The sequence below is a fragment of the Chrysemys picta genome, chromosome 16 (assembly GCF_011386835.1).
Source record: "Chrysemys picta bellii isolate R12L10 chromosome 16, ASM1138683v2, whole genome shotgun sequence".
Classification (NCBI taxonomy): domain Eukaryota; kingdom Metazoa; phylum Chordata; order Testudines; family Emydidae; genus Chrysemys; species Chrysemys picta.
This window is the reverse complement of record NC_088806.1, coordinates 915,296-942,176: the sequence shown is the minus strand read 5'-3', so window position 1 is coordinate 942,176 and position 26,881 is coordinate 915,296. Positions and strand designations below refer to the sequence as shown.

Genomic DNA, 26,881 nt, shown 5'->3' with positions numbered 1-26,881 from the left:
ACTACCTGAAACTTTCACCAGTGAGACAACCCTAACAACGACTCTTCTTCCCCCTACTTTTAGTGAATATACAAAAATTGAGACTCCCATGGCAACCTCCCTTCCGGTCCTGAGCACAGCCCAAATTTCCACAAGGGAAGAAAGTCTGACGACGGCTTCCCAGTCTACTCTGACAGCATCGTCCAGTGAAAGTCCCTTGAGGACGACTGTCACACAACCAGCGGTCTCTGAATTCACCTCCAATGAGACAACCATGACATTGGTTCCTCCCCATCCAACTGGTACTGAATTTACAAGTACGGAGACTACCTTGGCAAGCTCTCCTTCTCTTCCAATGACGGAGACATCCACACACAATGAGATAACATCTTCAGTGCACACCACAATGGAAACAAGCAACAGTGAGACAACCTCAGCAACATCCTCTCCACCGCCAACGGTGACCTTCTCTTCCACCCATAGCACCTTCTTGACTTCCGTCTCTCACACAACCCTTTCTGAAACCACCACCAATGAAACAACTCTGGCAACAACAGTTTCTGCTCCAGCTTCAACAGCATTTACCAACCGTGAAACAACATTGTCAACAACACCTTCTGCGTCCGCTACATCTGAAACATCCACTAGTGAGACAGTGGCAACAAGAGCTACTCAGTCTGCAGTTGTATCAACATCTTCCAGGGAGATAACAACCAGTGTCTCTCTCTCAACACTACCTGAAACTTTCACCAGTGAGACAACCCTAACAACGACTCTTCTTCCCCCTACTTTTAGTGAATATACAAAAAGTGAGACTCCCATGGCAACCTCCCTTCCGGTCCTGAGCACAGCCCAAATTTCCACAAGGGAAGAAAGTCTGACGACGGCTTCCCAGTCTACTCTGACAGCATCGTCCAGTGAAAGTCCCTTGAGGACGACTGTCACACAACCAGCGGTCTCTGAATTCACCTCCAATGAGACAACCATGACATTGGTTCCTCCCCATCCAACTCGTACTGAATTTACAAGTACGGAGACTACCATGGCAAGCTCTCCTTCTCTTCCAATGACAGAGACATCCACACACAATGAGATAACATCTTCAGTGCACACCACAATGGAAACAAGCAACAGTGAGACAACCTCAGCAACATCCTCTCCACTGCCAACGGTGACCTTCTCTTCCACCCATAGCACCTTCTTGACTTCTGTCTCTCACACAACCCTTTCTGAAACCACCACCAATGAAACGACTCTGGCAACAACAGTTTCTGCTCCAGCTTCAACAGCATTTACCAACCGTGAAACAACATTGTCAACAACACCTTCTGCATCCGCTACATCTGAAACATCCACTAGTGAGACAGTGGGAACAGGAGCTACTCACTCTGCAGTTGTATCAACATCTTCCAGGGAGATAACAACCAGTGTCTCTCTCTCAACACTACCTGAAACTTTCACCAGTGAGACAACCCTAACAACGACTCTTCTTCCCCCTACTTTTAGTGAATATACAAAAAGTGAGACTCCCATGGCAACCTCCCTTCCGGTCCTGAGCACAGCCCAAATTTCCACAAGGGAAGAAAGTCTGACGACGGCTTCCCAGTCTACTCTGACAGCATCGTCCAGTGAAAGTCCCTTGAGGACGACTGTCACACAACCAGCGGTCTCTGAATTCACCTCCAATGAGACAACCATGACATTGGTTCCTCCCCATCCAACTCGTACTGAATTTACAAGTACGGAGACTACCATGGCAAGCTCTCCTTCTCTTCCAGTGACAGAGACATCCACACACAATGAGATAACATCTTCAGTGCACACCACAATGGAAACAAGCAACAGTGAGACAACCTCAGCAACATCCTCTCCACTGCAAACGGTGACCTTCTCTTCCACCCATAGCACCTTCTTGACTTCTGTCTCTCACACAACCCTTTCTGAAACCACCACCAATGAAACGACTCTGGCAACAACAGTTTCTGCTCCAGCTTCAACAGCATTTACCAACCGTGAAACAACATTGTCAACAACACCTTCTGCATCCGCTACATCTGAAACATCCACTAGTGAGACAGTGGGAACAAGAGCTACTCACTCTGCAGTTGTATCAACATCTTCCAGGGAGATAACAACCAGTGTCTCTCTCTCAACACTACCTGAAACTTTCACCAGTGAGACAACCCTAACAACGACTCTTCTTCCCCCTACTTTTAGTGAATATACAAAAAGTGAGACTCCCATGGCAACCTCCCTTCCGGTCCTGAGCACAGCCCAAATTTCCACAAGGGAAGAAAGTCTGACGACGGCTTCCCAGTCTACTCTGACAGCATCGTCCAGTGAAAGTCCCTTGAGGACGACTGTCACACAACCAGCGGTCTCTGAATTCACCTCCAATGAGACAACCATGACATTGGTTCCTCCCCATCCAACTCGTACTGAATTTACAAGTACGGAGACTACCATGGCAAGCTCTCCTTCTCTTCCAGTGACAGAGACATCCACACACAATGAGATAACATCTTCAGTGCACACCACAATGGAAACAAGCAACAGTGAGACAACCTCAGCAACATCCTCTCCACCGCCAACGGTGACCTTCTCTTCCACCCATAGCACCTTCTTGACTTCTGTCTCTCACACAACCCTTTCTGAAACCACCACCAATGAAACAACTCTGGCAACAACAGTTTCTGCTCCAGCTTCAACAGCATTTACCAACCGTGAAACAACATTGTCAACAACACCTTCTGCGTCCGCTACATCTGAAACATCCACTAGTGAGACAGTGGGAACAAGAGCTACTCACTCTGCAGTTGTATCAACATCTTCCAGGGAGATAACAACCAGTGTCTCTCTCTCAACACTACCTGAAACTTTCACCAGTGAGACAACACTAACAACGACTCTTCTTCCCCCTACTTTTAGTGAATATACAAAAAGTGAGACTCCCATGGCAACCTCCCTTCCGGTCCTGAGCACAGCCCAAATTTCCACAAGGGAAGAAAGTCTGACGACGGCTTCCCAGTCTACTCTGACAGCATCGTCCAGTGAAAGTCCCTTGAGGACGACTGTCACACAACCAGCGGTCTCTGAATTCACCTCCAATGAGACAACCGTGACATTGGTTCCTCCCCATCCAACTCGTACTGAATTTACAAGTACGGAGACTACCATGGCAAGCTCTCCTTCTCTTCCAGTGACAGAGACATCCACACACAATGAGATAACATCTTCAGTGCACACCACAATGGAAACAAGCAACAGTGAGACAACCTCAGCAACATCCTCTCCACCGCCAACGGTGACCTTCTCTTCCACCCATAGCACCTTCTTGACTTCTGTCTCTCACACAACCCTTTCTGAAACCACCACCAATGAAACGACTCTGGCAACAACAGTTTCTGCTCCAGCTTCAACAGCATTTACCAACCGTGAAACAACATTGTCAACAACACCTTCTGCGTCCGCTACATCTGAAACATCCACTAGTGAGACAGTGGGAACAAGAGCTACTCACTCTGCAGTTGTATCAACATCTTCCAGGGAGATAACAACCAGTGTCTCTCTCTCAACACTACCTGAAACTTTCACCAGTGAGACAACCCTAACAACGACTCTTCTTCCCCCTACTTTTAGTGAATATACAAAAAGTGAGACTCCCATGGCAACCTCCCTTCCGGTCCTGAGCACAGCCCAAATTTCCACAAGGGAAGAAAGTCTGACGACGGCTTCCCAGTCTACTCTGACAGCATCGTCCAGTGAAAGTCCCTTGAGGACGACTGTCACACAACCAGCGGTCTCTGAATTCACCTCCAATGAGACAACCGTGACATTGGTTCCTCCCCATCCAACTGGTACTGAATTTACAAGTACGGAGACTACCTTGGCAAGCTCTCCTTCTCTTCCAATGACAGAGACATCCACACACAATGAGATAACATCTTCAGTGCACACCACAATGGAAACAAGCAACAGTGAGACAACCTCAGCAACATCCTCTCCACCGCCAACGGTGACCTTCTCTTCCACCCATAGCACCTTCTTGACTTCCGTCTCTCACACAACCCTTTCTGAAACCACCACCAATGAAACAACTCTGGCAACAACAGTTTCTGCTCCAGCTTCAACAGCATTTACCAACCGTGAAACAACATTGTCAACAACACCTTCTGCATCCGCTACATCTGAAACATCCACTAGTGAGACAGTGGGAACAAGAGCTACTCAGTCTGCAGTTGTATCAACATCTTCCAGGGAGATAACAACCAGTGTCTCTCTCTCAACACTACCTGAAACTTTCACCAGTGAGACAACCCTAACAACGACTCTTCTTCCCCCTACTTTTAGTGAATATACAAAAAGTGAGACTCCCATGGCAACCTCCCTTCCGGTCCTGAGCACAGCCCAAATTTCCACAAGGGAAGAAAGTCTGACGACGGCTTCCCAGTCTACTCTGACAGCATCGTCCAGTGAAAGTCCCTTGAGGACGACTGTCACACAACCAGCGGTCTCTGAATTCACCTCCAATGAGACAACCATGACATTGGTTCCTCCCCATCCAACTCGTACTGAGTTTACAAGTACGGAGACTACCATGGCAAGCTCTCCTTCTCTTCCAGTGACAGAGACATCCACACACAATGAGATAACATCTTCAGTGCACACCACAATGGAAACAAGCAACAGTGAGACAACCTCAGCAACATCCTCTCCACCGCCAACGGTGACCTTCTCTTCCACCCATAGCACCTTCTTGACTTCTGTCTCTCACACAACCCTTTCTGAAACCACCACCAATGAAACGACTCTGGCAACAACAGTTTCTGCTCCAGCTTCAACAGCATTTACCAACCGTGAAACAACATTGTCAACAACACCTTCTGCATCCGCTACATCTGAAACATCCACTAGTGAGACAGTGGGAACAAGAGCTACTCACTCTGCAGTTGTATCAACATCTTCCAGGGAGATAACAACCAGTGTCTCTCTCTCAACACTACCTGAAACTTTCACCAGTGAGACAACCCTAACAACGACTCTTCTTCCCCCTACTTTTAGTGAATATACAAAAAGTGAGACTCCCATGGCAACCTCCCTTCCGGTCCTGAGTACAGTTGAAATTTCCACAAGGGAGGAAAGTCTGACGACGGCTTCCCAGTCTACTCTGACAGCATCGTCCAGTGAAAGTCCCATGAGGACGACTGTCACACAACCAGCGGTCTCTGAATTCACCTCCAATGAGACAACCATGACATTGGTTCCTCCCCATCCAACTGGTACTGAATTTACAAGTACGGAGACTACCATGGCAAGCTCTCCTTCTCTTCCAATGACAGAGACATCCACACACAATGCGATAACATCTTCAGTGCACACCACAATGGAAACAAGCAACAGTGAGACAACCTCAGCAACATCCTCTCCACCGCCAATGGTGACCTTCTTTTCCACCCATAGCACCTTCTTGACTTCTGTCTCTCACACAACTCTTTCTGAAACCACCACCAATGAAACAACTCTGGCAACAACAGTTTCTGCTCCAGCCTCAACAGCATTTACCAACCGTGAAACAACATTGTCAACAACACCTTCTGCGTCCGCTACATCTGAAACATCCACTAGTGAGACAGTGGGAACAAGAGCTACTCATTCTGCAGTTGTATCAACATCTTCCAGGGAGATAACAACCAGTGTCTCTCTCTCAACACTACCTGAAACTTTCACCAGTGAGACAACCCTAACAACGACTCTTCTTCCCCCTACTTTTAGTGAATATACAAAAAGTGAGACTCCCATGGCAACCTACCTTCCGGTCCTGAGCACAGCCCAAATTTCCACAAGGGAAGAAAGTCTGACGACGGCTTCCCAGTCTACTCTAACAGCATCGTCCAGTGAAAGTCCCTTGAGGACGACTGTCACACAACCAGCGGTCTCTGAATTCACCTCCAATGAGACAACCATGACATTGGTTCCTCCCCATCCAACTCGTACTGAATTTACAAGTACGGAGACTACCATGGCAAGCTCTCCTTCTCTTCCAATGACAGAGACATCCACACACAATGAGATAACATCTTCAGTGCACACCACAATGGAAACAAGCAACAGTGAGACAACCTCAGCAACATCGTCTCCACCGCCAACGGTGACCTTCTCTTCCACCCATAGCACCTTCTTGACTTCTGTCTCTCACACAACCCTTTCTGAAACCACCACCAATGAAACGACTCTGGCAACAACATATTCTGCTCCAGCTTCAACAGCATTTACCAACCGTGAAACAACATTGTCAACAACACCTTCTGCTTCTGCTACATCTGAAACATCCACTAGTGAGACAGTGGCAACAAGAGCTACTCACTCTGCAGTTGTATCAACATCTTCTACTGAGAGTATCATAACGACAAACGTGTCACACACAACACTTCCTGAATTCCTTACCAGTGCGGCAGCTCCGATGACAACTCCTCCACATCAGACTTTTACAGAAATCTCAGGCAGTGAGACTACCATGGCAACTAGTTTTCCTGTAGAAACTACAGCAAAATCTACCCATGCTGAGACCACAATATCAACTACTGTTTCTGTACCTGTTACACTTGAAATCTCCACACTCGAGACAAACTCTACAACGGCCACCTCCCAACCAGCTCTGACCACCCCTTCCACTGGGAGCCCTTCAGTGACGTCTCTCTCCCACACAACTGTGTCTGAGTCCAGCAGAAAGGAGACAACTTTGGCAGGAAGTACTGTAAAGACAACTGAGCACCATTCAACCATAGCGGATGTCCCCACTAATGAAACAACATTCACAACAAGTCTTCCCCAGCCAACAGCTACTGAATTCACAAGGTCTTCTACACTCTCTGTGACAGCTACAGCAGAAAGCTTCACCAGTGAGAGAAATTTGACAAAAGTCACATCCCAGCCAACTGTAGTCACATCTTCCACAGAGAGTACCACAATGACACCTGTGTCCCATACAACCGTACCTGAATTCACCAGCAATAAGACAACCATGACGTTGGCCCCTCTCCATCCAACTCATACTGAATTCACAAATACTGAGAGTATAGGAGTAACAACTCTTTCTGTCCCTAACACAGAGGAATTCAGCAGCCGACAGACAACTTTGACAACAGTCTCTCCTCAGCCGACTGTGACCACATCTTCCGCCGAGTCTACCATAAAGACAAAAGAGTCCTATCCAACCATATCCTCACCCACCACCAACGAGACCACCCTGGCAACAACAGTTTCCTACTCAAGTCCTCCGGCATCCACGCACAATGAGACACTGCCAGTGACAACCCATTTTGTTCCAAGTCCAACCAAATCCACCACCCGTGAGAAAACATTGGTGACGACAGTTTCTTTGCCTACCACCGCAGGGTCCACCTCCGGCATCTCTAGCACAATGATCACTTCAAAGCCAGCAACAAGTGAAGTGTCTTCTACAAGGTCAATGGCTCCTCCTCTTTCCATCTCGACAGGTTCTTCGGTTCCCACGAGGAAACCCAGCACCGTGACCAGCCATGTGACTCAGACTCAGTCTAGCAGCACAAGTACTTCCATGACTGTGCCAACTAAAATCCCAGAGACAAGCAGCCACCCCGCAAACACCACTGGCACCACAACCACTGCGGGTGAGTTGTGGGTTTCTATGGGGAGCGGGGTTCAACGAGAAAGATGGGGGCAGCAGATTGGGAGCCCTAGATTCTATTCCTGGCTCAGCCACTTACCAGCACTACGAGGCCCCTGATCTCAGTTGGGGCAGGTGCAGTGCCCAGCACCATGGGGTCCTCATTACAGTTTGGGGCATGCAGGGGCTACTGTCACACACCAAAATGACATAATCCTTATCAGTGGTTACCTGGGATATGAAGCAAATTCCTGGCTAGAAACTTGTGGCAAACCATTACCATTTCCCACACTCACCTCAGATGTGGCTGCATCTCAGTGCCAGGTAAGCGGTCCCTTTATAACCTGCTGCTGCACTCTAGAAGTGGCTGCATCTCAGCACCAGGTGAGGGGTCCCTGTGTAACCTGCTGCCACGCTCCAGAGGTGGCTGCATCTCAGAACTGGAGGAGGGGTCCCTTTCAGGTTTATATCCTCATTCAGTCCCATTTCTCTCTTTGCTCCCCTGAAGTTCCCGCCATAACGCTGGAGCCCCTGAGGTGCCAGAACGGAGGGACGTTCCTTGCGAACAAGTGTCTCTGCCTGCCCGGATTTACAGGGGAGCTGTGCGAAACGGTGATGAACAACATCAATGTCGGTGAGTGGCTCTGGCCTCCCCCATCGCTCCGGGGGACCCTGTTGGACTGTCAGATCCCGAGCCTTAGCAGCTTGCTCCCAAGAGTTTGGTTCATGAACCCCTTTCCCGGGCTCACGGTCCCGTTGGCTGCATCGGCGACCCTAGTGGCTTTACTGGGGTGTTTGTTGCTGCGGCCCATGACTGACACTAGCCTTTTTTGCAACGGCACCACACAAGCCAACAATGTGATGTGGGTGCAAAAAAGGCTAATATCAACCCCGGTTGTGTGAATGGGGGAGGGTTCGTCCTGCTCTGTTGGCACCAGTGAGCCCCCAGCTGGGGGGCTGTGGCCAGCTCTGGGCACATTAGGGGAGCTGGGGGCAAACTGGGGAGTGGCCACTCAAAGGATGATCCAAGGGCTAAAAGCCTGACCTAGGGGGCAAGATTAAACCCAGGCGAGTTCAGCACGGAGGACGGGGGTACTTGAGCCCGGCTTGCAGGTCGGGGAAGGGCTGGTCTGAGGGGATGGGGTCAGTTGTTCTCTGGACCCCCCGAAGGCAGGACAGGGAGCAAGGGGCTTAATTTGGAACAGGGCCAAGCTCGGTTGGGTTTTAGGAAACGCTTCCTGACTCTCCGGGGAGCTCAGCTCTGGAACAGGCACCACGCTGGGATCCAAACTCATAATTACCCCCACCCCGATCTCGTGGTGTTTAACCCGAGCCTGGCGAGCCCCCCCGGCCCCGGCTTGTGACCACTCGGGGCTGCTAATGCTGCGCTTTGTTTCCCGCTTGCAGATGTGGTGCCAGCAGAGATCAGTGTCATCGTGGTGGTGACGAACATGAACTTCTCTGAAAAAATGGAGGATCCAACGTCCACAGCGTTCGGAGCGTTTGTGTCAATCTTCAGCAACCAGGTGAGGGAGACGGGGCCCAGGAGCTGCCAGGAGCTTGGGGGGCATGCACGGAGCTGTGGGTGAATAGGGAACTGCTGTAGTGGGGGCAGAGATGGGGTCTGGCGCGCCGCTGAGGGGGAAGATTGCAGGGTCTGTGGAGGCAGTGCCTCATTACATAGGGCCGCTGCGTCTCCTGGGAGCAGGGGCCCTGGTGCAATGCATTATGGGAGGGTTGGGGCTTTGGCGCGTGGGGGACGGCCCAGCTGCACATGGTCCCTGGGGCCGGGTTGAGCCGTGGAAGGGCCAAGCCAGTCTAGGGGGAAGGAGCAACCACTGGGTTGGGGGAGCAGGGTCTCCGCTGGGCAGGGGGGAGCTGCTGCAGTGGGGCGGGGCTATGCACTGGGAAGGGGGCCGGGGCTCCACCGAGCAGGGGGAGCACTTGGCGTCCACCATGCTGAGCCTGTTGTCTTGCAGATGGACCCGATCTACAGGCAGACGCTGCCCGGGTTCCTACGCATTAAGGTGATCCAGCTGAGGTGAGGCGCGGGGTCGGGGGGGAGGGGAACAGTTGCAAACTTTCTAGTCGCACAAAATCAAACAGCCCCGTCTCTTCCCTGAGGCCCCACCCCTGCTCGCTCCATCCCCCCTCCCTCCATCACTTGCTCTCCCCCACCCTCACTCACTTTCAATGGACTGGGGTAGGGGGTTGGGGTGCAGGGGGGGCAAGGACTCCAGCGGGGGTTTGGACTCTGTGCTGTGGCGGGGGATGAGGTGTTTGGGATACAGGAGGGGGGCTGGGGCCGAGGGATTTGGAGTGTGGGAGGGGGTGTGGGTTCTTGCTGGGGGTGTGAGCTCTGGGGTGGGGCCGGGGATGAGGGGCTTGGAGTGCAGGAGGGGGCTGGAGCAGGAGGTTGGGGTGTTGGGGGATGTGGGCTCCTGGAGGGAGTTTGGGGAGGGGCGGGCTCTGGGTTGGGGTGCAGGAGGGGTTCAGGGTGCGGGGTCCCTGCGGAGCTTTCCACTGCTTCCAGGAAGCTGCTACCTGGTCCCTGCAGCCCCTAGGCACATGGGCGGCCAGTGAGGCTCTGCACGCAGCCCGCTTCCCGCGGGCCAGCTCCACAGCTCCCATTGGCCGGGAACTCTGACCAATGGGAGCTGTGGGGGCGACGCCTGCAGGTGCAAGGTCAGCGTGTGGAGCCTCACTGGCTGCCCAGTGCCTAAGGGCTGCAGGGACCTGATGGCTGCTTCCGGGAGCTGCGCTGTGCCCCAGGACAGGCAGGGACTGCACCGACGACTGGACTTTTAATGGCCTGGTTGGCGGTGCCGACCGGAGCTGCCAGGGTCCCCTTTTGACCGGGCCTTCTGGTTGGAACCCAGATGCCTGGCAACACTAGGGGGGTGGGTGTTATATGGTGGCCCTCTGATGGCTTTTCTTCTCTCCTTCTCCACCTGCAGCAAGGGCAGCGTGGTGGTGCATCACCACGTGGTCCTGACCGTGCCCTACGCCAGCTACACCAGCACCTACACCCAGGCTGTGGCCAACGTCAGCACGCTGCTCAATGCAACCAATTGCACCAGCGGCTCGACCGCCTCCTCTCAGGGTCTGTACCGCGCCTCGCCTGGCCAGTCGGTCCCCCTTTCACGGGCCAAGCGCTGGCCAGCAGCTTTCTGGGGCGCCGTGAGGTGCCAGCTGCCCTGCAGACCTGGCATCTCATCCCGTCCCTGCAGAGCCTTGCATGCTGTCCCTGCTCTGTTTCCTGCATCTGTCTTGGGCTCCCAGGGGGCTCCAGCCAGCTGAGAAGGTCTCCAGAGCCCCTGGAGTGATGACGGAGACCCCCCTTGCTCCGCTGCATTTGTCCCACAGACCGGCTGGCCCCTTCTCCCTGCTCAGCCTCCAGCTGGGCCTGCCCCCCTCCGCAGACACAGGCCCCCCCAGGACCAGCGCTAGTGGCACCCCCATAGCTCACACCCGCCTGCTCCCGGAGCTCCAGCCTTGTGGCTGCTGGCCCAGCCCTGGGGTCCTCACCGCCCTGCCAGGCGGAAAGCAGCCAGGGTCCGTGCTGAGGGGCACGACTCATGGGTCTGGCACTTCTCTTTCAGCTCATTTGCAGGAATTGTGCTTCAGAGCCAACGCGACACACGTCAACTCTGTTCCCCTGACGACAGCAGGTGAGAAGCAGCCTCAGAGAGTGGGAGGTGGGGGCCATCCGGCCTGACCCCCGGGTCTGTTAGAAGAACCTTGCACCTCATCTGTGACATAGGTGGAGACTCCGCCATGGTCTCTGGGAAATTCATCCCCCACTTCATTACCAGAACCTACGGACTTCTGGCCCTTCACGGGTCAGACCACGTGCCCCAGGCCTTTTAAGGCTCCAAGTGATGGAGGCTCCACCACTGGGACTAGCAAATTGGTTCCCCTGGTTAATTGGCCCTATCGTCACAGGTGTGGTGCCCTGTTTCCAGGCTCCAATTGTCTCACTTTGACATCTGGCCATTGTGCCTGGAACGGAGCCGCGGGTGAAGCCTACGGAGTCATGAACGGCACAGAGCAACCGGGATGGGAAATTCAGCCCAGAGATTTTCAAACCGGAAAGAAAAATGAGACCAATGTTGTTGGCTGTTCGGGGTATTACGCTGGCCTCTAAAGAGAACTGATGAATGTGGCTGTCAGATGCCCCCTTGTTTGCGTGTTAACACTGACACAGGCAGCAAATTCCAAACCGATGATAGCAGGGGGAAAATGCCAGATTAGCTGGTGGAACTCACTGCCACAAGGTCTGCCTGAGGCCAAGTAGCGTTGGCTGGAAAGTGGAAATCCCATCCCGTACAAAATGTCACGTAACTGGGGGGGACGGAAATATGCTGCACTGGGAGGAAAGGTCAAGGGGTGACATTTTATACAGGGAGGATGTTCAAGAAAAAGAATCCCAGCGCGGGAGACCCAGAACGAAATGGTCCCGCTGCCTCCAGCGGCCTGGGAAGGCCTGTATCCCCACCTGCCAGCTCCTGGGGGAGGCATGCGGGGCCTGGAGACCTCAGGACGGACCCGGAGCCCCAGCGTGTTTTCCTGCCGCCTTTGCGGGGGATGCCCGTGCTGACACGCTCCGGCCCTGTCTCCCCAGGTGTGTGCCTGCAGAACTCGACCATCAGCCCATCCTACCAGAAATACTTCCTGCCTATCAACGTCTCGGGGCAGCTGATGTGCGTCTCCAACTGCAGCGTCCACCACCCCGACACCTACACCTGCAATGGCCGGGGTTACTGCTACCTCCAGCCAGGGGGACCCACCTGCTTGTGAGTGTCACTGCCCAGGGGGATATGGGGAACCCAGCTGTGGCTGGGGAGGGGGACAGAGCCCGGCTGTAGTACCTGGGCACCAAGAACCCACGGCTGGTCCAAACACCACCCTCTGGAGTGGCAAAAAATGGGGGTGTGGGTCACTGGGGCAAAGGGCTGGTCACCCTCCTCTTCAGTATTTGCTCCTGGGGAGTGTTGGGCAGACTCAGGTCAGGCCTGAGACTCGACACTGGGGCTGGGACCATCCCTTGCTGACTGGGGTCAGGGGTCCCTTTCCCACACTTCCGACATCAGAACTCCCCTACCCCTGCTCTAACCCCCTAGGCCCCTCCCCTTCCCAGAGCCGGGGAGAGAACCCAGGTGTCCTGGCTCCCAGCCTGTGCCCCGCACAGTGCGGTGGGGCGTCACTCACCAGGATGGTGCACATCATGGCGATGATGATACCGACCACGCTGGTGAAGGGGATGAGATAATAACCTAGCGGGAAGATGTACTCAGGGATTAGGATAACGTGAGCGCTGGGTGACCGGAGACAGTGGGGTCAGTCAGGGTGGAGACGCTGGCCACTAGCCCCCACTGTGCCTCCAGAGCAGAACCCAGGCGTCCTGGCTCCCAGCCCCCCATGCTATAACCCACCAGCCCCCACTCCCCTCCCAGAGCCGGGGAGAGAACCCAGGTGTCCTAGCTCCCAGCCCCCCCGCTCTAACCCACCAGTCCCCTCTCCCCTCCCAGAGCCGGGGAGAGAACCCAGGCTAGCCCCCACTGTGCCTCCAGAGCAGAACCCAGGTGTCCTGGCTCCCAGAGCCCCTGCTCTGACCCACCAGCCCCCACTGCCCTCCCAGAGCCAGGGAGAGAGCCCAGGAGTCCTGGCTCCCAGCCCCCCCTGCTCTAACCCACCAGCCCCCACTCCCCTCCCAGAGCCAGGGAGAGAACCCAGGAGTCCTGGCTGCATCACACTCCTGACGGCCTCCCCATTCTCTCGGCAGCTGCCAGCACTCAGACTGGTACTGGTTCACGGGCAATCACTGTGAACAAGTGGTGAGCAAGGTGGGCGTGGCAGTGGGGGTGGCACTCGGCCTGGCCATGCTGCTGCTGGTGATTCTCATCCTGGCCATCTGCCTCTGCTGGCGTCAGCACTGGAGTGGCAAGCACAGGTACAGGGGCAGGGCCTGGAGTGGGTGGGGCCTGGGGAGGCACAGTGGGGCGGGATCTAGCCCATCCCTGATAGGGGTTTGTCTGACCTGCTCTTAAAAACCTCCGAGGACGATGATTCCACCACCTCCCTGGGCAATTTATTCCAGGGCTTAACCACCCTGCCAGTTAGGAAGTGTTTCCTGATGTCCAACCTAAACCTCCCTGTGACAGGTTGGGTCACAGAGACTCTCTTGGGACTGCCACCTGATGTTCTGAGATTACCTCTGAGTATAAAAAGTAGGATTTAAGTGGTTCCAAGTAATAACAGACAGAACGAAGTATGTTACCAAGCAAAATAAAACAAAATCACACAAGTCTAAGCCTAATATAGTAGGAAATGGAATACAGATAAAATCTCACCCTCAGAGATGATCCAATGAGCTTCTTTCACAGACTAGACTCCTTCCTTGTCTGGGCCCAATCCTTTCCCCTGGTACAGTCCTTGTTCCAGCTCAGGTGGTAGCTAGGGGATTTCTCATGACTGCAGCCCCCTTTGTCCTGCTCCACCCCCTTATATAGCTTTGGCACAAGGCGGGAAACTTTTGTTTCTCTGGGTTCCCACCCCTCTTTCTAAATGGAAAAGCCCCAGGTTTAAGATGGATTCCAGTACCAGGTGACATGTCCTGTGAGATCCCAAACCTTCATTCTTCCCAGCCTGACTCACAGGAAGGCTTGGAAGTAAACAGAGCCATTTACAACCAATTGTCTTAGTTGCTGGATGCCATCAAGATTTCAAACGACCATTAATGGTCTACACTTTGCATAATTACAATAGGACCTCAGAGTTATGTTTAGAATATTATATTAGGGTTGGAAGGGACCTCAGGAGGTCATCTAGTCCACCCCCCTGCTCAAAGCAGGACCAATCCCCAGACAGATTTTTGCCCCAGATCCCTAAGTGGCCCCCTCAACAATTGAACTCACAACCCTGGGTTTAGCAGGCCAATGCTCAAACCACTGAGCTATCCCTCCACCCCCTGAGCTATTACTAGATTCAGATACAAGAATGATACATTTATACAAATAGGATGGCCACACTCAGTAGATTATAAACTTTGTAATGACACCTTACAAGAGACCTTTTGCATGAAGCATATTCCAGTTACATTATATTCACACTCATTAGCATATTTTTATAAAATCATATAGAGTGCAACGTCACACCTTCCTCCTGAACTTACTGCTGGAGACTTGGACACTGACCATGGCGGAGGCAGTATACCTAAAATTCCTCTTTGGGCTCCCCTCTGGGGCAGACACGCCTGTGTCCCGCAAAAGGGAAAGAGACCCTGATCCAGCTGTGGGCTCACAGCGACCAGCTATGACAGACCCTTCCCTGGCCAGCAAAATCCACCCATTTCACTCCGGTTGGGCTTGCTTCCAGCTACAGAGTCCTTGGGGTCTGTTCCCACCGCAGCCGTCACCAGGGCCCCAACTTCCAGCTCCAGGATACACGTCTCTGTGCCCCTCTCCCAGTCCATTACAGCCAGTTCATGCTTCTGGGTATCAATTTATGCTTGTCTTTGGGCTTCAATTTTTCTGTTTTTTAAGTCCAGGGTTTGCTGGCATGCAGCCCCTTGTCTGTCTGCTTCTGTCTCCAGGGCAACTTTTTCCCGGGCAAATTGTGCATCAATTCCATTTATCTCCCCTTGAGACCATCACTCGATGATCAGGGATACCACAGAGAACCCCTCCTGCCAGAACAGGTGCCCCTCTACTCCTATCTTGCTGAGTTAGACACTCCAGTCAGCTTCAGCACAGACCCAGAGGTTGGGCCACACCTGTCTTCAGTTCACTGAAACTAAGATGCCCTCAGCTCAGGGGCTTCTAGTTAACAGAGACTTTCCAGTGCCCAATGTTCAGCCTTTCTGGGCAATTTGCAACCTGTCCAGTTCTAGCTTCTTCTGATCTTCACTCTGACTTATTTTGCTTCCTTTTCTGTCCCTACTTCCCTTTCCCGAAATCAGCAAACAGAAAATAACAAACCAGTAACCACTTTGTCTGTTCTCCAGCCAGCACACTTAAACTCACTTAACATCACTACCAGTATCTCAAAGCAATGAGCTGTCCACAGATCCTGCTCGACTACGCCCTGCGGCGGGTTGGATCACAGAAACCCCCTTGGAGCTGCCACCTGATGTGCTGAGACTAACTCTGAGCCCGTTTTACCTGCCAGCTTAGGACTTCAGTGCCCTGTCTTGTTGAGCCAGACACGCCAGCCTGCTGCAACACAGACCCAGGTCTGAACCACATCCCTCACAAGCTGCAGACTTAACTGAAAATGGCTTAGAAAGTGTTCCTGTCTCTAGCACCCGGACACCCATTTCCCAATGGGATCCAAACTGCAAATCAATCCGTTTTACTCTGTATAAAACTTATACAGGATAAACTCATACATTGTCCGCCCTCTATAACACTGATAGAGAGATATGCACAGCTGTTTGCCCCCCAGGTATTAATTACTTGCTCTGGGTTAATTAATAAGTAACAAGTGATTTTATTAAATATAAAAAGTAGGACTTAAGTGGTTCCAAGTAATAATAGAGAGAACAAAGTAAGTTACCAAGCAAAATAAAACAAAAACATGCAAGTCTAAACCTAATACAGTAGGAAAATGAATACAGATGAAATCTCACCCTCAGAGATGTTTCATTAAGTTTCTTTCTGAGACTAGACTCTTTTCTAGTCCGGGCCAATCCTGTCCCCTGGTACAGTCCTTGTTCCAGCTCAGGTGGTAGCTAGGGGATTTCTCATGACGGCAGCCCCCTTTGTCCTGTTCCACCCCCTTTTATAGCTTTGGCACAAGGCGGGAATCCTTTGTCTCTCTGGATCCCCACCCCTCCTGCTAAATGGAAAAGCCCCAGGTTTAAGATGGATTCCAGTACTAGGTGACGTGATCACCTGTCCTGTGAGACCCCCAAGCCTCCATTCTTCCCGGCCTGACTCACAGGAAGGCTTGCAAGTAAACAGAGCCATCTACAGTCAATTGTCCTGGTTAATGGGAGCCATCAAGATTCCAAACCACCATTACGGGCCCACACTTTGCATAATTACAATAGGACCTCAGAGTTATATTTTATATCTCTAGTTTCAGACACAAGAATGATACATTTATACAAATAGGATGATCACACTCAGTAGATTATAAGCTTTGTAATGACACCTTACAAGAGACCTTTTGCATGAAGCAGATTCCAGTTACATTATATTCACTCATTAGCATATTTTCATAAAATCATATGGAGTGCAACGTCACACTCCCTTGCTGCAATTTAAGTCTATTGTCTCTTGTCCTGTCCTGAGGGATTAAGGAGAACTATTTACCTCCATCCTCCTCAAATAGATGGAGCTCCTGGAGTCTCTCACTCGAAGACAGGTTTCTAATTCTTCTCCTGGCTCTTCTCTGACCCCTCTCCGATTTAATCACCATCCTGCTGGAACTGTGGGTGCCAGAACAGGCAACAGATGCTCAGATTCATGGATTTTAGTCTTTTCCCTTCCCTCCCCCTGCCCCAGTCAAGTAGGGAAGGATTTCATAGAAGGGGAAACTGAGACACTGATTTCAGCCATGGTCGCACCCAGGCTTGGCACAGAGGGAAAACTACCTCTCTGCCCCTACTTGATGGAAATCTCAGAAAATTCCCTGAAGTGAAAATCCCCCCTGAAATCTCAGTTTGGGGTTGTCACGGACTCACAGATCGTGCCCACTCTTGGCCCCGTGTGGTCCGTGGGGGGTGCCCCTTTCAGTGAGACAGCCCTTCTCGGGGGTCCACTCTCTCTCGGGGTCAGGCCCCTCCACCTCCTGGATCCGCACCTCTTGGAGCCTTAGCACGTCTGTCTCTGCCATGGGCCCCCTCAGGGAGTCCACTCGCTTTGGACCCCCGGGGCCTCCACTCCCCAAAGGGGTTGATGCCACCCTGTTCTCTAGACCGGAGCGACTCTCACCCTGTGTAAAACAGGAGGGTTTATTGAGAGTTGAACCCAGCACAGGAAACCCTCTGACCCTCAGGCCTGGCCTCCCTCAGCCCAGCACATCCCAGTCTCTCTGCATCCAGGTGGGCTCTGCCTGCTCCCCCTCTCCAGCCCAGAGCCCCCCTGCTCCCAGCTGGGCATCTGAGATCCCCGGCCCCAGGCCCCGCCTCTGTCCATTGTCTTCTCTCCAGGGAAACAGGGTCATAAACTGGGGCCTCGTCTCCTCCGTTCTGTCCTCTGGTTGGAACCGGCTGGTTCGGTCACTGGGTCCTCACTCTGCAGCCCATTGTCCGCCCACTGGCCAGAACCGGCTGCGTCTCCTCAGCTGGGCCTCCGGGTCACCAGGTCACCAGGTCACCGGTCGCTGGGGTATCCATCCTCCCGGCCATCGGCTGGGTCCCCACGTCCTCTCTCCGGTCCTCTGCAAAACACACTCCCTCTCCCCTCACCTCGTTAAACCAGTAACACCCAGGGAAACTGAGTCCCACCCCCTCCGCATGCAAACCATTGAAACCCCACCGAAAACAAGAAAACCCCCCACTTCGTCACAGGGGTATTTCGGTTTCAACCATTTTTGTTCTTTGAACCATCCCCATGAAAAGTTTGTTGGGAACTGGAAAACTGAATCCTTTTTTTGGTTTGTTGGTTTCATTTGGAAAATGGCAAACCAGGGCAGTACAATTTCAAAACCCTTTTTTCCCCCCAGAGTCAAAAACCTTGTGGACTTGCCTGATGCTTTCCCATGCCAAGTTTTGAAAAATGAATGTTTTTTGACTCACCCCCAAATTCCCATTTTGTCAAAAAACAACAACAACCCACACCTCAACCCCCTCCTGACCGTCTGCACTGGGAAGGACAGAGGGTGAGGGAGGGGTCTGGTCTTTCCAGTGAACCTAGGACTGTCTCTGCCTTGAGAGGCAGGGGGGCAGGTGTGTCGAATGTGAACTCCCCCCCCCCCCCGGGTGGCGATGCCAGGGGGACAGGCACGGAGTCCTGCAGAGTGTTCAGAATGATATCACAGAGAAAGCCCACATTCGTCACGCCCTGGGGCCAGGCATTGGTCAGATCCAGGCATGGAGTAGGGCGGCCAACAGGGCCAGGGAAACGAAGGGGGCAGTCTCTCCAGGGGTGGTTGGAAGACGGAGCTCGCTCAGTCTGTGATGGGGATGGGACAGTAGAAGAGGGGCTGGACACAATGACTTGAGGGGGGGCTGTCCTGTCCTGTGTCTGGCTCTGGACAGGGCTGAGTGGGTGAGATTTCCTGGCCCAGGCTAGAGAGACGCTTGGACTCGTGGTCCTTCCTGGGCGTGAATGCTCTGAATCTGTGACCTTTTCTTGGCCTCATCACTGTGACATCTGGGTGGTTCCACACAATCACCAATAGATTTTAGTCTCTCCCCCCCCACCCTGCCCTCATCAGGTAGGGAAGGATTTCATAGATGGGGAAACTGAGGCATGGGAGAGGAGGGATTTGCCCTGAGCTGGGGGAGCCAGGCCCCTGAGCTGAGACTCAGGACTCCTGGGTTCTCTCCATAGTTTTGCCGCTGACCGCATGGCTTGGGGCGAGTCCGGAGGCCGATCCTCTCTGACGGGCTCCGTGCGCCAGGCTGTGCTGGGCTCACGCTGAGGCCGGGCTCCGGCCAGTTTTGGAACTGGAGAATTTGAGACATTTCGAGAGATGGGGATATGGCAGCCGGCCCCCCGGAGCGTGTGTACCGGGGGCCGCATGGGGCCGGGTCTTGGGGCTGATGGGTGGTATGGCTGCTCCCTTTGCAGCGTGGCGGACTTGGAGGAGAGGCAGGAGAAGTGGTACAGCAACGAGGAGTGGGAGTGGAACGCGCCCCCCCAGGGAATCGCTGCCACAACCCCGTCCGCCCCCAGCTGGACAGGTAACGTCCCAGGTGCATAGCCACATTCCCCGGCTCTGGGCCCCAATGAGCCAAGCTGACCTCAGCCTCCCCTCCCCCTCCGGGGTCCTGCTGGCCTGGCTCCTTCACGCTCCACAGGGGTGCGGAGCAGCGGGGAGCTGGGAGAGGGTCAGGGCGGAAGGGGGCTGTCTGGGTGGGGGGTTCAGCTGCCACCTCTGAGGCACAAAGAACTGGGAGATCTAGGAGGAGCCTGAGCCCAGGGTACTGGCCAGGTGCAGTGGGCGCCCAGCTGGACAGATGTGCCAGGGCCGGTCCTGCCAGAAAGGGCTGATCCTGGGGCATCCTTAGCCGGGTGGTGGTGGGGGGGGCTGGGAAAGGAAGGGGGTGGAATGGGGGCAGGAGAGGGTGCATGGCAGGGTGGGGTCAGGGGACCAGGGTGCAGTGGGGTAGGAGCAGGAGTAGGGTGGAGGAAACTTGCCCCCATCCCCCGAATGGTAGCTGCTTACCCCGTTCCGGGGCCTCTTGCAGAGACTGAGGGCGGCAGCGGCAGCCACAGAGTCTCCTCCTCCTTCCGGCCTTCGCTGGACAAAGTGGACACGTCCCTGCAGGTACTTGGCCAGCAGCAGAGCTGGGGGGGGGGGGGCAGGGCTGGGCTAGCAGGGGCTGCGGGTCGGGAGTGAGGGGCACCAGCAGGGCTGGGGGGGCAGGGCTGGGCTAGCAGGGGATGCGGGTTGCGAGTGAGGGGCACCGGCAGAGCTGGGGGGGCAGGGCTGGGCTAGTGGGGGGGTTGCGGGTCGGGAGTGAGGGGCACCGGCAGAGCTGGGGGGGGCAGGGCTGGGCTGGCAGGGGCTGCGGGTCGGGAGTGAGGGGCACCGGCAGAGCTGGGGGGGCAGGGCTGGGCTAGCAGGGAGCTGCGGGTCGGGAGTGAGGGGCACTGGCAGAGCTGGGGGGCAGGGCTGGGCTGGCAGGGGCTGCGGGTCGGGAGTGAGGGGCACCGGCAGAGCTGGGGGGGGAGGGCCGGGCTGGCAGGGGCTGCGGGTCGGGAGTGAGGGGCACCGGCAGAGCTGGGGGGGGCAGGGCCGGGCTGGCAGGGGCTGCGGGTCGGGAGTGAGGGGCACCGGCAGAGCTGGGGGGGCAGGGCTGGGCTGGCAGGGGCTGCAGGTCGGGAGTGAGGGGCATCGGGCTCTCTGCATCGCCTGACCCAGGCGGGCTCTACTCCTCAGACGGGCGGCGAGTTGTATGGCCTGTAGTTCCCAGGCTCCAGCAAATGCAGGGCCCGGGGGGCTTGGCTCCACTGATGTTCGGAGTCGGGTCTCTCCCCTGCCTGCTGCCCCTGCTTGCCTCACCCAGAGCATCCCCGAACCCCGTCTGCTGCCCTGGGCAGTGGGCATCTGTCCCCTGCAGCTCATCCTGGCTGGACCTGAGCAGCCGCCTGGGGGGGCTTCGGTGAGTGTCGTGCTGGGGGGCCAGGGAGGAGGCTCCCCTCCCCCTGACTCACTGCTGCCAGCAAGGAGAGGATTGAGGGGAGTCCTCCTCTCTGGCCCCCTACTCCAGCCCCAGGGAAGCCTGCCTGCTGCACCCCAAATGCCTCATCCCCAGCCCGGCCGCATGTCCTGCACCCCAATCCAGGGGCGGCTCCAGGCACCAGCGCACCAAGTGCGTGCCTGGGGCGGCAAGTCGCGGGGGGCGGCCTGCCGGTTGCCGTGAGGGTGGCAGTCAGGCTGCCTTCGGCGACATGCCTGCGGAAGGTCCGCCGGTCCCGTGACTTCGGTGGTAATTCGGCGGCGGGTACGCCGAAGGCGCAGGACCAGTGGACCTCCCACAGGCATGCTGCCGAAAGCCGCCGGACTGCTGTGCTTGGGGCGGCAAAATACATAGAGCTGCCCCTGCCCCAACCCTCTGTCCCAGCCCAGAGCCCACACCCAGCACCCAAACCCCCTCCTAGATCCCACACATCCCCTCCCGCACCCCAACTCCCTGTCCCAGCCCAGAGCCCACACCCAGCACCCAAACCCGCTCCTAGGTCCCGCACATCCCCTCCCGCACCCCAACTCCCTGTCCCAGCCCAAAGCCCACACCCAGCACCCAAACCCCCACCTAGGTCCCACACATGTCCTCCCGCACCCCAACTCCCTGTCCCAGCCCAAAGCCCACACCCAGCACCCAAACCCGCTCCTAGATCCCACACATGTCCTCCCGCACCCCAACTCCCTGTCCCAGCCCAGAGCCCACACCCAGCACCCAAACCCCCTTCTAGATCCCGCACATCCCCTCCTGCACCCCAACTCCCTGTCCCAGCCCAGAGCCCACACCCAGCACCCAAACCCCCACCTAGATCCCGCACATCCCCTCCCGCACCCCAACTCCCTGTCCCAGCACAAAGCCCACACCCAGCACCCAAACCCCCTCCTAGATCCCACACATCCCCTCCCGCACCCCAACTCCCTGTCCCAGCCCAGAGCCCACACCCAGCACCCAAACCCGCTCCTATATCCCGCACATCCCCTCCCGCACTCCAACTCCCTGTCCCAGCCCAGAGCCCACACCCAGCACCCAAACCCGCTCCTAGATCCCACACATGTCCTCCCGCACTCCAACTCCCTGTCCCAGCCCAGAGCCCACACCCAGCACCCAAACCAGCTCCTAGATCCCGCACATCGCCTCCCGCACCCCAACTCCCTGTCCCAGCCCAGAGCCCACACCCAGCACCCAAACCCGCTCCTAGATCCCACACATGTCCTCCCGCACTCCAACTCCCTGTCCCAGCCCAGAGCCCACACCCAGCACCCAAACCCCTTCCTAGATCCCGCACATCACCTCCCGCACCCCAACTCCCTGTCCCAGCCCAGAGCCCACACCCAGCACCCAAACCCCCACCTAGATCCCACACATCCCCTGTCGCACCCCAACTCCCTGTCCCAGCCCAGAGCCCGCACCCAGCACCCAAACCCGCTCCTAGATCCCACACATGTCCTCCCGCACCCCAACTCCCTGTCCCAGCCCAGAGCCCGTACCCAGCACCCAAACCCCTTCCTAGATCCCGCACATCACCTCCCGCACCCCAACTCCCTGTCCCAGCCCAGAGCCCACACCCAGCACCCAAACCCCCACCTAGATCCCACACATCCCCTGTCGCACCCCAACTCCCTGTCCCAGCCCAGAGCCCGCACCCAGCACCCAACCCCCCTCCTAGATCCCGCACATCCCCTCCCGCACCCCAACTCCCTGTCCCAGCCCAGAGCCCACACCCAGCACCCAAACCCCCTCCTAGATCCCGCACATCCCCTCCCGCACCCCAACTCCCTGTCCCAGCCCAGAGCCCGTACCCAGCATCCAAACCCCCACCTAGATCCCGCACATCCCCTCCCGCACCCCAACTCCCTGTCCCAGCCCAGAGCCCACACCCAGCACCCAAACCCCCTCCTAGATCCCGCACATACCCTCCCGCACCCCAACTCCCTGTCCCAGCCCAGAGCCCACACCCAGCACCCAAACCCCTTCCTAGATCCCGCACATCACCTCCCGCACGCCAACTCCCTGTCCCAGCCCAGAGCCCACACCCAGCACCCAAACCCCCTTCTAGATCCCGCACATCACCTCCCGCACCCCAACTCCCTGTCCCAGCCCAGAGCCCACACCCAGCACCCAAACCCCCTCCTAGATCCCGCAGATCGCCTCCCGCACCCCAACTCCCTGTTCCAGCCCAGAGCCCACACCCAGCACCCAAACCCGCTCCTAGATCCCGCACATCCCCTCCCACACCCCAACTCCCTGTTCCAGCCCAGAGCCCACACCCAGCACCCAAACCCGCTCCTAGATCCTGCACATCCCCTCCCACACCCCAACTCCCTGTTCCAGCCCAGAGCCCACACCCAGCACCCAAACCCGCTCCTAGATCCCGCACATCCCCTCCCGCACCCCAACTCCCTGTCCCAGCCCAGAGCCCACACCCAGCATCCAAACCCCCTCCTAGATCCCGCACATCCCCTCCCACACCCCAACTCCCTGTCCCAGCCCAGAGCCCGTACCCAGCACCCAAACCCCTTCCTAGATCCCGCACATCACCTCCCGCACCCCAACTCCCTGTTCCAGCCCAGAGCCCACACCCAGCACCCAAACCCCCACCTAGATCCCGCACATACCCTCCCGCACCCCAACTCCCTGTCCCAGCCCAGAGCCCACACCCAGCACCCAAACCCCTTCCTAGATCCCGCACATCACCTCCCGCATGCCAACTCCCTGTCCCAGCCCAAAGCCCACACCCAGCACCCAAACCCCCTCCTAGATCCCGCACATCACCTCCCGCACCCCAACTCCCTGTCCCAGCCCAAAGCCCACACCCAGCACCCAAACCCCCTCCTAGATTCCGCACATCACCTCCCGCACCCCAACTCCCTGTCCCAGCCCAAAGCCCACACCCAGCACCCAAACCCGCTCCTAGATCCCGCACATCCCCTCCCACACCCCAACTCCCTGTTCCAGCCCAGAGCCCACACCCAGCACCCAAACCCCCTCCTAGATCCCGCACATCCCCTCCCGCACCCCAGCTCCCTGTTCCAGCCCAGAGCCCGCACCCAGCACCCAAACCCCCACCTAGATCCCGCACATCCTCTCCCGCACCCCAACTCCCTGTCCCAGCCCAGAGCCCGCACCCAGCACCCAAACCCGCTCCTAGATCCCACACATGTCCTCCCGCACCCCTACTCCCTATCCCAGCCCAGAGCCCGCACCCAGCACCCAAACCCGCTCCTAGATCCCGCACATCACCTCCCGCACCCCTACTCCCTATCCCAGCCCAGAGCCCGCACCCAGCACCCAAACCCCCTCCTAGATCCCGCACATCCTCTCCCGCACCCCAACTCCCTGTCCCAGCCCAGAGCCCGCACCCAGCACCCAAACCCGCTCCTAGATCCCGCACATCCCCTCCCGCACCCCAACTCCCTGTCCCAGCCCAGAGCCCACACCCAGCACCCAAACCCCCTCCTAGATCCCACACATCACCTCCCGCACGCCAACTCCCTGTCCCAGCCCAAAGCCCACACCCAGCATCCAAACCCGCTCCTAGATCCCGCACATCCCCTCCCGCACCCCAACTCCCTGTCCCAGCCCAGAGCCCACACCCAGCACCCAAACCCGCGCCTAGATCCCGCACATCCCCTCCCGCACTCCAACTCCCTGTCCCAGCCCAGAGCCCGCACCCAGCACCCAAACCCCCACCTAGATCCCGCACATCCTCTCCCGCACCCCAACTCCCTGTCCCAGCCCAGAGCCCGCACCCAGCACCCAAACCCGCTCCTAGATCCCGCACATCACCTCCCGCACCCCAACTCCTTGCCTCTTCCCAGAGCCCACACCTAGCACCCAAACCCCCTCCTAGATCCCGCACATCCCCTCCCGCATCCCTACTCCCTGTTCCAGCCCAGAGCCCGCACCCAGCACCCAAACCCCCTTCTAGAGCCTTAGGCAGGCGTGTGTGTGTGTGTGTAGGGGGGGGACTTGGACCCATTCTGGGCACCACCAAAGATTATACAAATCTGCTGTCCCTATCCCCAGACACAAATTGCCCGGCCCCAGGTGACCCGTATCTGAGTCCCAGCGGCTGGTCTGGCCTGTGACATCCAGGACTGATCCAGCGGCCACAGCTGTCGGAGGAGGCTGCTCTCCGGGGACCAGCACCCATGAGACCTGCGGAGCTGAGGCTGGGGGGCCCAGGCCGGACATGAACCCGGAGCCGCCAACAGGCCAGTGACTCTCTGCTGCCGAGACCCCCCCGGGGGGCTGGGACACAGCGGACACTGCTGAGCTCCCGGGGACTGGCAGGCACGAAGCCATGCTGCTGTTGGTGGTGGTGGGACACTAGGCTCTGGGCCATAGGGTCCAGGCAGTGGGGCGGTAGCCGGTAGCATCCCCAGCTCTACCTGTGTGTGGGGGATCCATTCCTCTTTGGCAGTCCGGAGCCAGGCGCGGGGTGGGGCTTTCCCAGGCCCCGGCTGGCAGCGCTCAGGTTGTTTGCACAGCACGTTCAGCAGATGGTTTGTCGAAGAGGAAGCATGGGCAGGTCGGGGAGGCGCTGGCTGGCACCGGGCCCCTCTGCCGGTGATTTCGGTGGGTGGGGGGGTGTTGTTTACTTCCAATTGTTTCCTTTGCCTTGAGCAAACAGGGGCGGGACGGGGGTAGGGGAAAAGGGGGCTGCGTTCCCAAGGGGTGCCACAGTGAGGCCAGGGGACCCAGGCATCTGGGGGAAGGCAGGACGGCCCATTTCCAGCTGGGAGGGGGTTCTCAGTGAAGAGAGGGGACCCAGGCATCCGGGGGAAGAAGCCACGCTGGAGCAGAGCAAGGCAAAAGGCATTGGGCAGGTCCATTGCTCTGCAGGGGGGTTGCCCCTGGATCAGATCTCCCCCGCCCCAGGAGGGGGCTGCCTCTCCTTGTGACAGACCCCCCAAGACAGGAACCCCCCCTGGATTTTGCTTCCTGACAGCCCCTGGGGACTGAAATAATGTAAGAAATGAAACTCTGCTGTTATGATTCTCGGAGGGGAAATAAAGCGGTGAGAAAATGCCAGGCGTGAGCGGGTTTCCTTGCTTGGGGGGATGTTATTTTGAAAATGGGGTGCTCGTTACCTAAGGTTCCCCAGTGAGGAGCTGTGTCTCCAGCCGTGCCCCCCCCCCAGGAGGTCCAGACAGGGAGTATGAACCCCCCCAAATTCAGGGCAGACTCTGGGGGTGAGAGCAGTGTCCCCCCACCCAGATCTGGCTCATGTCTGTGCTTCGTACCACCCCACCGGGGGGCAGCTGCCGGGCCGCGCAGCACCTGTACCCAAACCTGGCTGCTTGGGCTGCCATGGGGACGTCTCTGTCCCAGGACCTGGGCGGGGATGGGTCGGCCCCAATCTGCCCAGCCTGGGGCTGGCTTGTGCCAGCTGATGAAGCGGTGCCCAAACACCTGACAAGGGTCCACGTGTTCCTGCTGTCGCGGCACCTGACTGAGCCAGATGGCAGCGGGGCAGATAGCGGCGGCAGGACCCGAGCCCGGGGCCGAGTCACGTGAAAAACAAACTTGTAGAGAATGTTGGGGGGGGAGAAGGCATGGGCAGAGGGCGCGGCGTGAAGGCAAACACTCGAGTGAATAGCTGCCGGGACACTGACATGCCAGCTTGGCACAGTCCCCCTGTCTGCTCCGCCCCTCCACACCCACTTGCGGTGGTTCCCAGGGCTCTGCCCATCCCGAAGCCTGGCAGGGAGCCAGCGTTGAGCCAATATTTAACATGGATAAACGGGCTGTGACAATGCGGTTCTGGCGGGACCCAACTGAGAGTGCCAACTCAGGACAAATTGCTCAAACAGGGCAGTTACAGCCCAAGGCTGGGGTTTTCCACCTCTAAGGCAAACCAAACCAGCCAGACTAAGAGGACTTCAGTCTCACCC

General features: G+C 56.6%; 2 protein-coding genes across 3 annotated transcripts in view; both read left to right on the top strand.

Annotated features, from left to right (window-relative positions):
• The window catches only part of RNASEK (ribonuclease K), a 321,727-nt gene that overhangs the window by 86,302 nt on the left and 208,544 nt on the right, over positions 1 to 26,881 (top strand). The gene's annotated exons all lie outside the window — the stretch shown is intronic.
• On the top strand, positions 2 to 26,034 carry LOC135975918 (mucin-2-like). 2 transcript variants are annotated; one of them, XM_065569264.1, is made up of 11 exons: positions 2 to 7,628; positions 8,133 to 8,258; positions 9,032 to 9,150; positions 9,604 to 9,665; positions 10,582 to 10,727; positions 11,227 to 11,295; positions 12,249 to 12,420; positions 13,410 to 13,577; positions 19,366 to 19,490; positions 19,986 to 20,065; positions 25,011 to 26,034. In XM_065569264.1, the coding sequence occupies exons 1-11, from the start codon at positions 89 to 91 to the stop codon at positions 25,044 to 25,046; spliced, it is 8,643 nt and encodes a 2,880-aa protein (XP_065425336.1). In that variant the 5' UTR covers positions 2 to 88; the 3' UTR covers positions 25,047 to 26,034. The 2 variants fall into 2 exon arrangements, with proteins under 2 accessions (XP_065425336.1, XP_065425337.1); XM_065569265.1 differs by having other exon boundaries at positions 5 to 7,628; positions 19,366 to 19,478.

Coding starts and splice junctions, on each gene's coding strand:
- LOC135975918 (XM_065569264.1), top strand. CDS start 89: ATGGCAACCTCCCTTCCGGTCCTGAGCACAGCCCAAATTTCCACAAGG. Junction 9,151..9,603: donor TGTCAATCTTCAGCAACCAG/GTGAGGGAGACG, acceptor GTTGTCTTGCAG/ATGGACCCGATCTACAGGCA. Junction 13,578..19,365: donor CACTGGAGTGGCAAGCACAG/GTACAGGGGCAG, acceptor CTCCCTTTGCAG/CGTGGCGGACTTGGAGGAGA.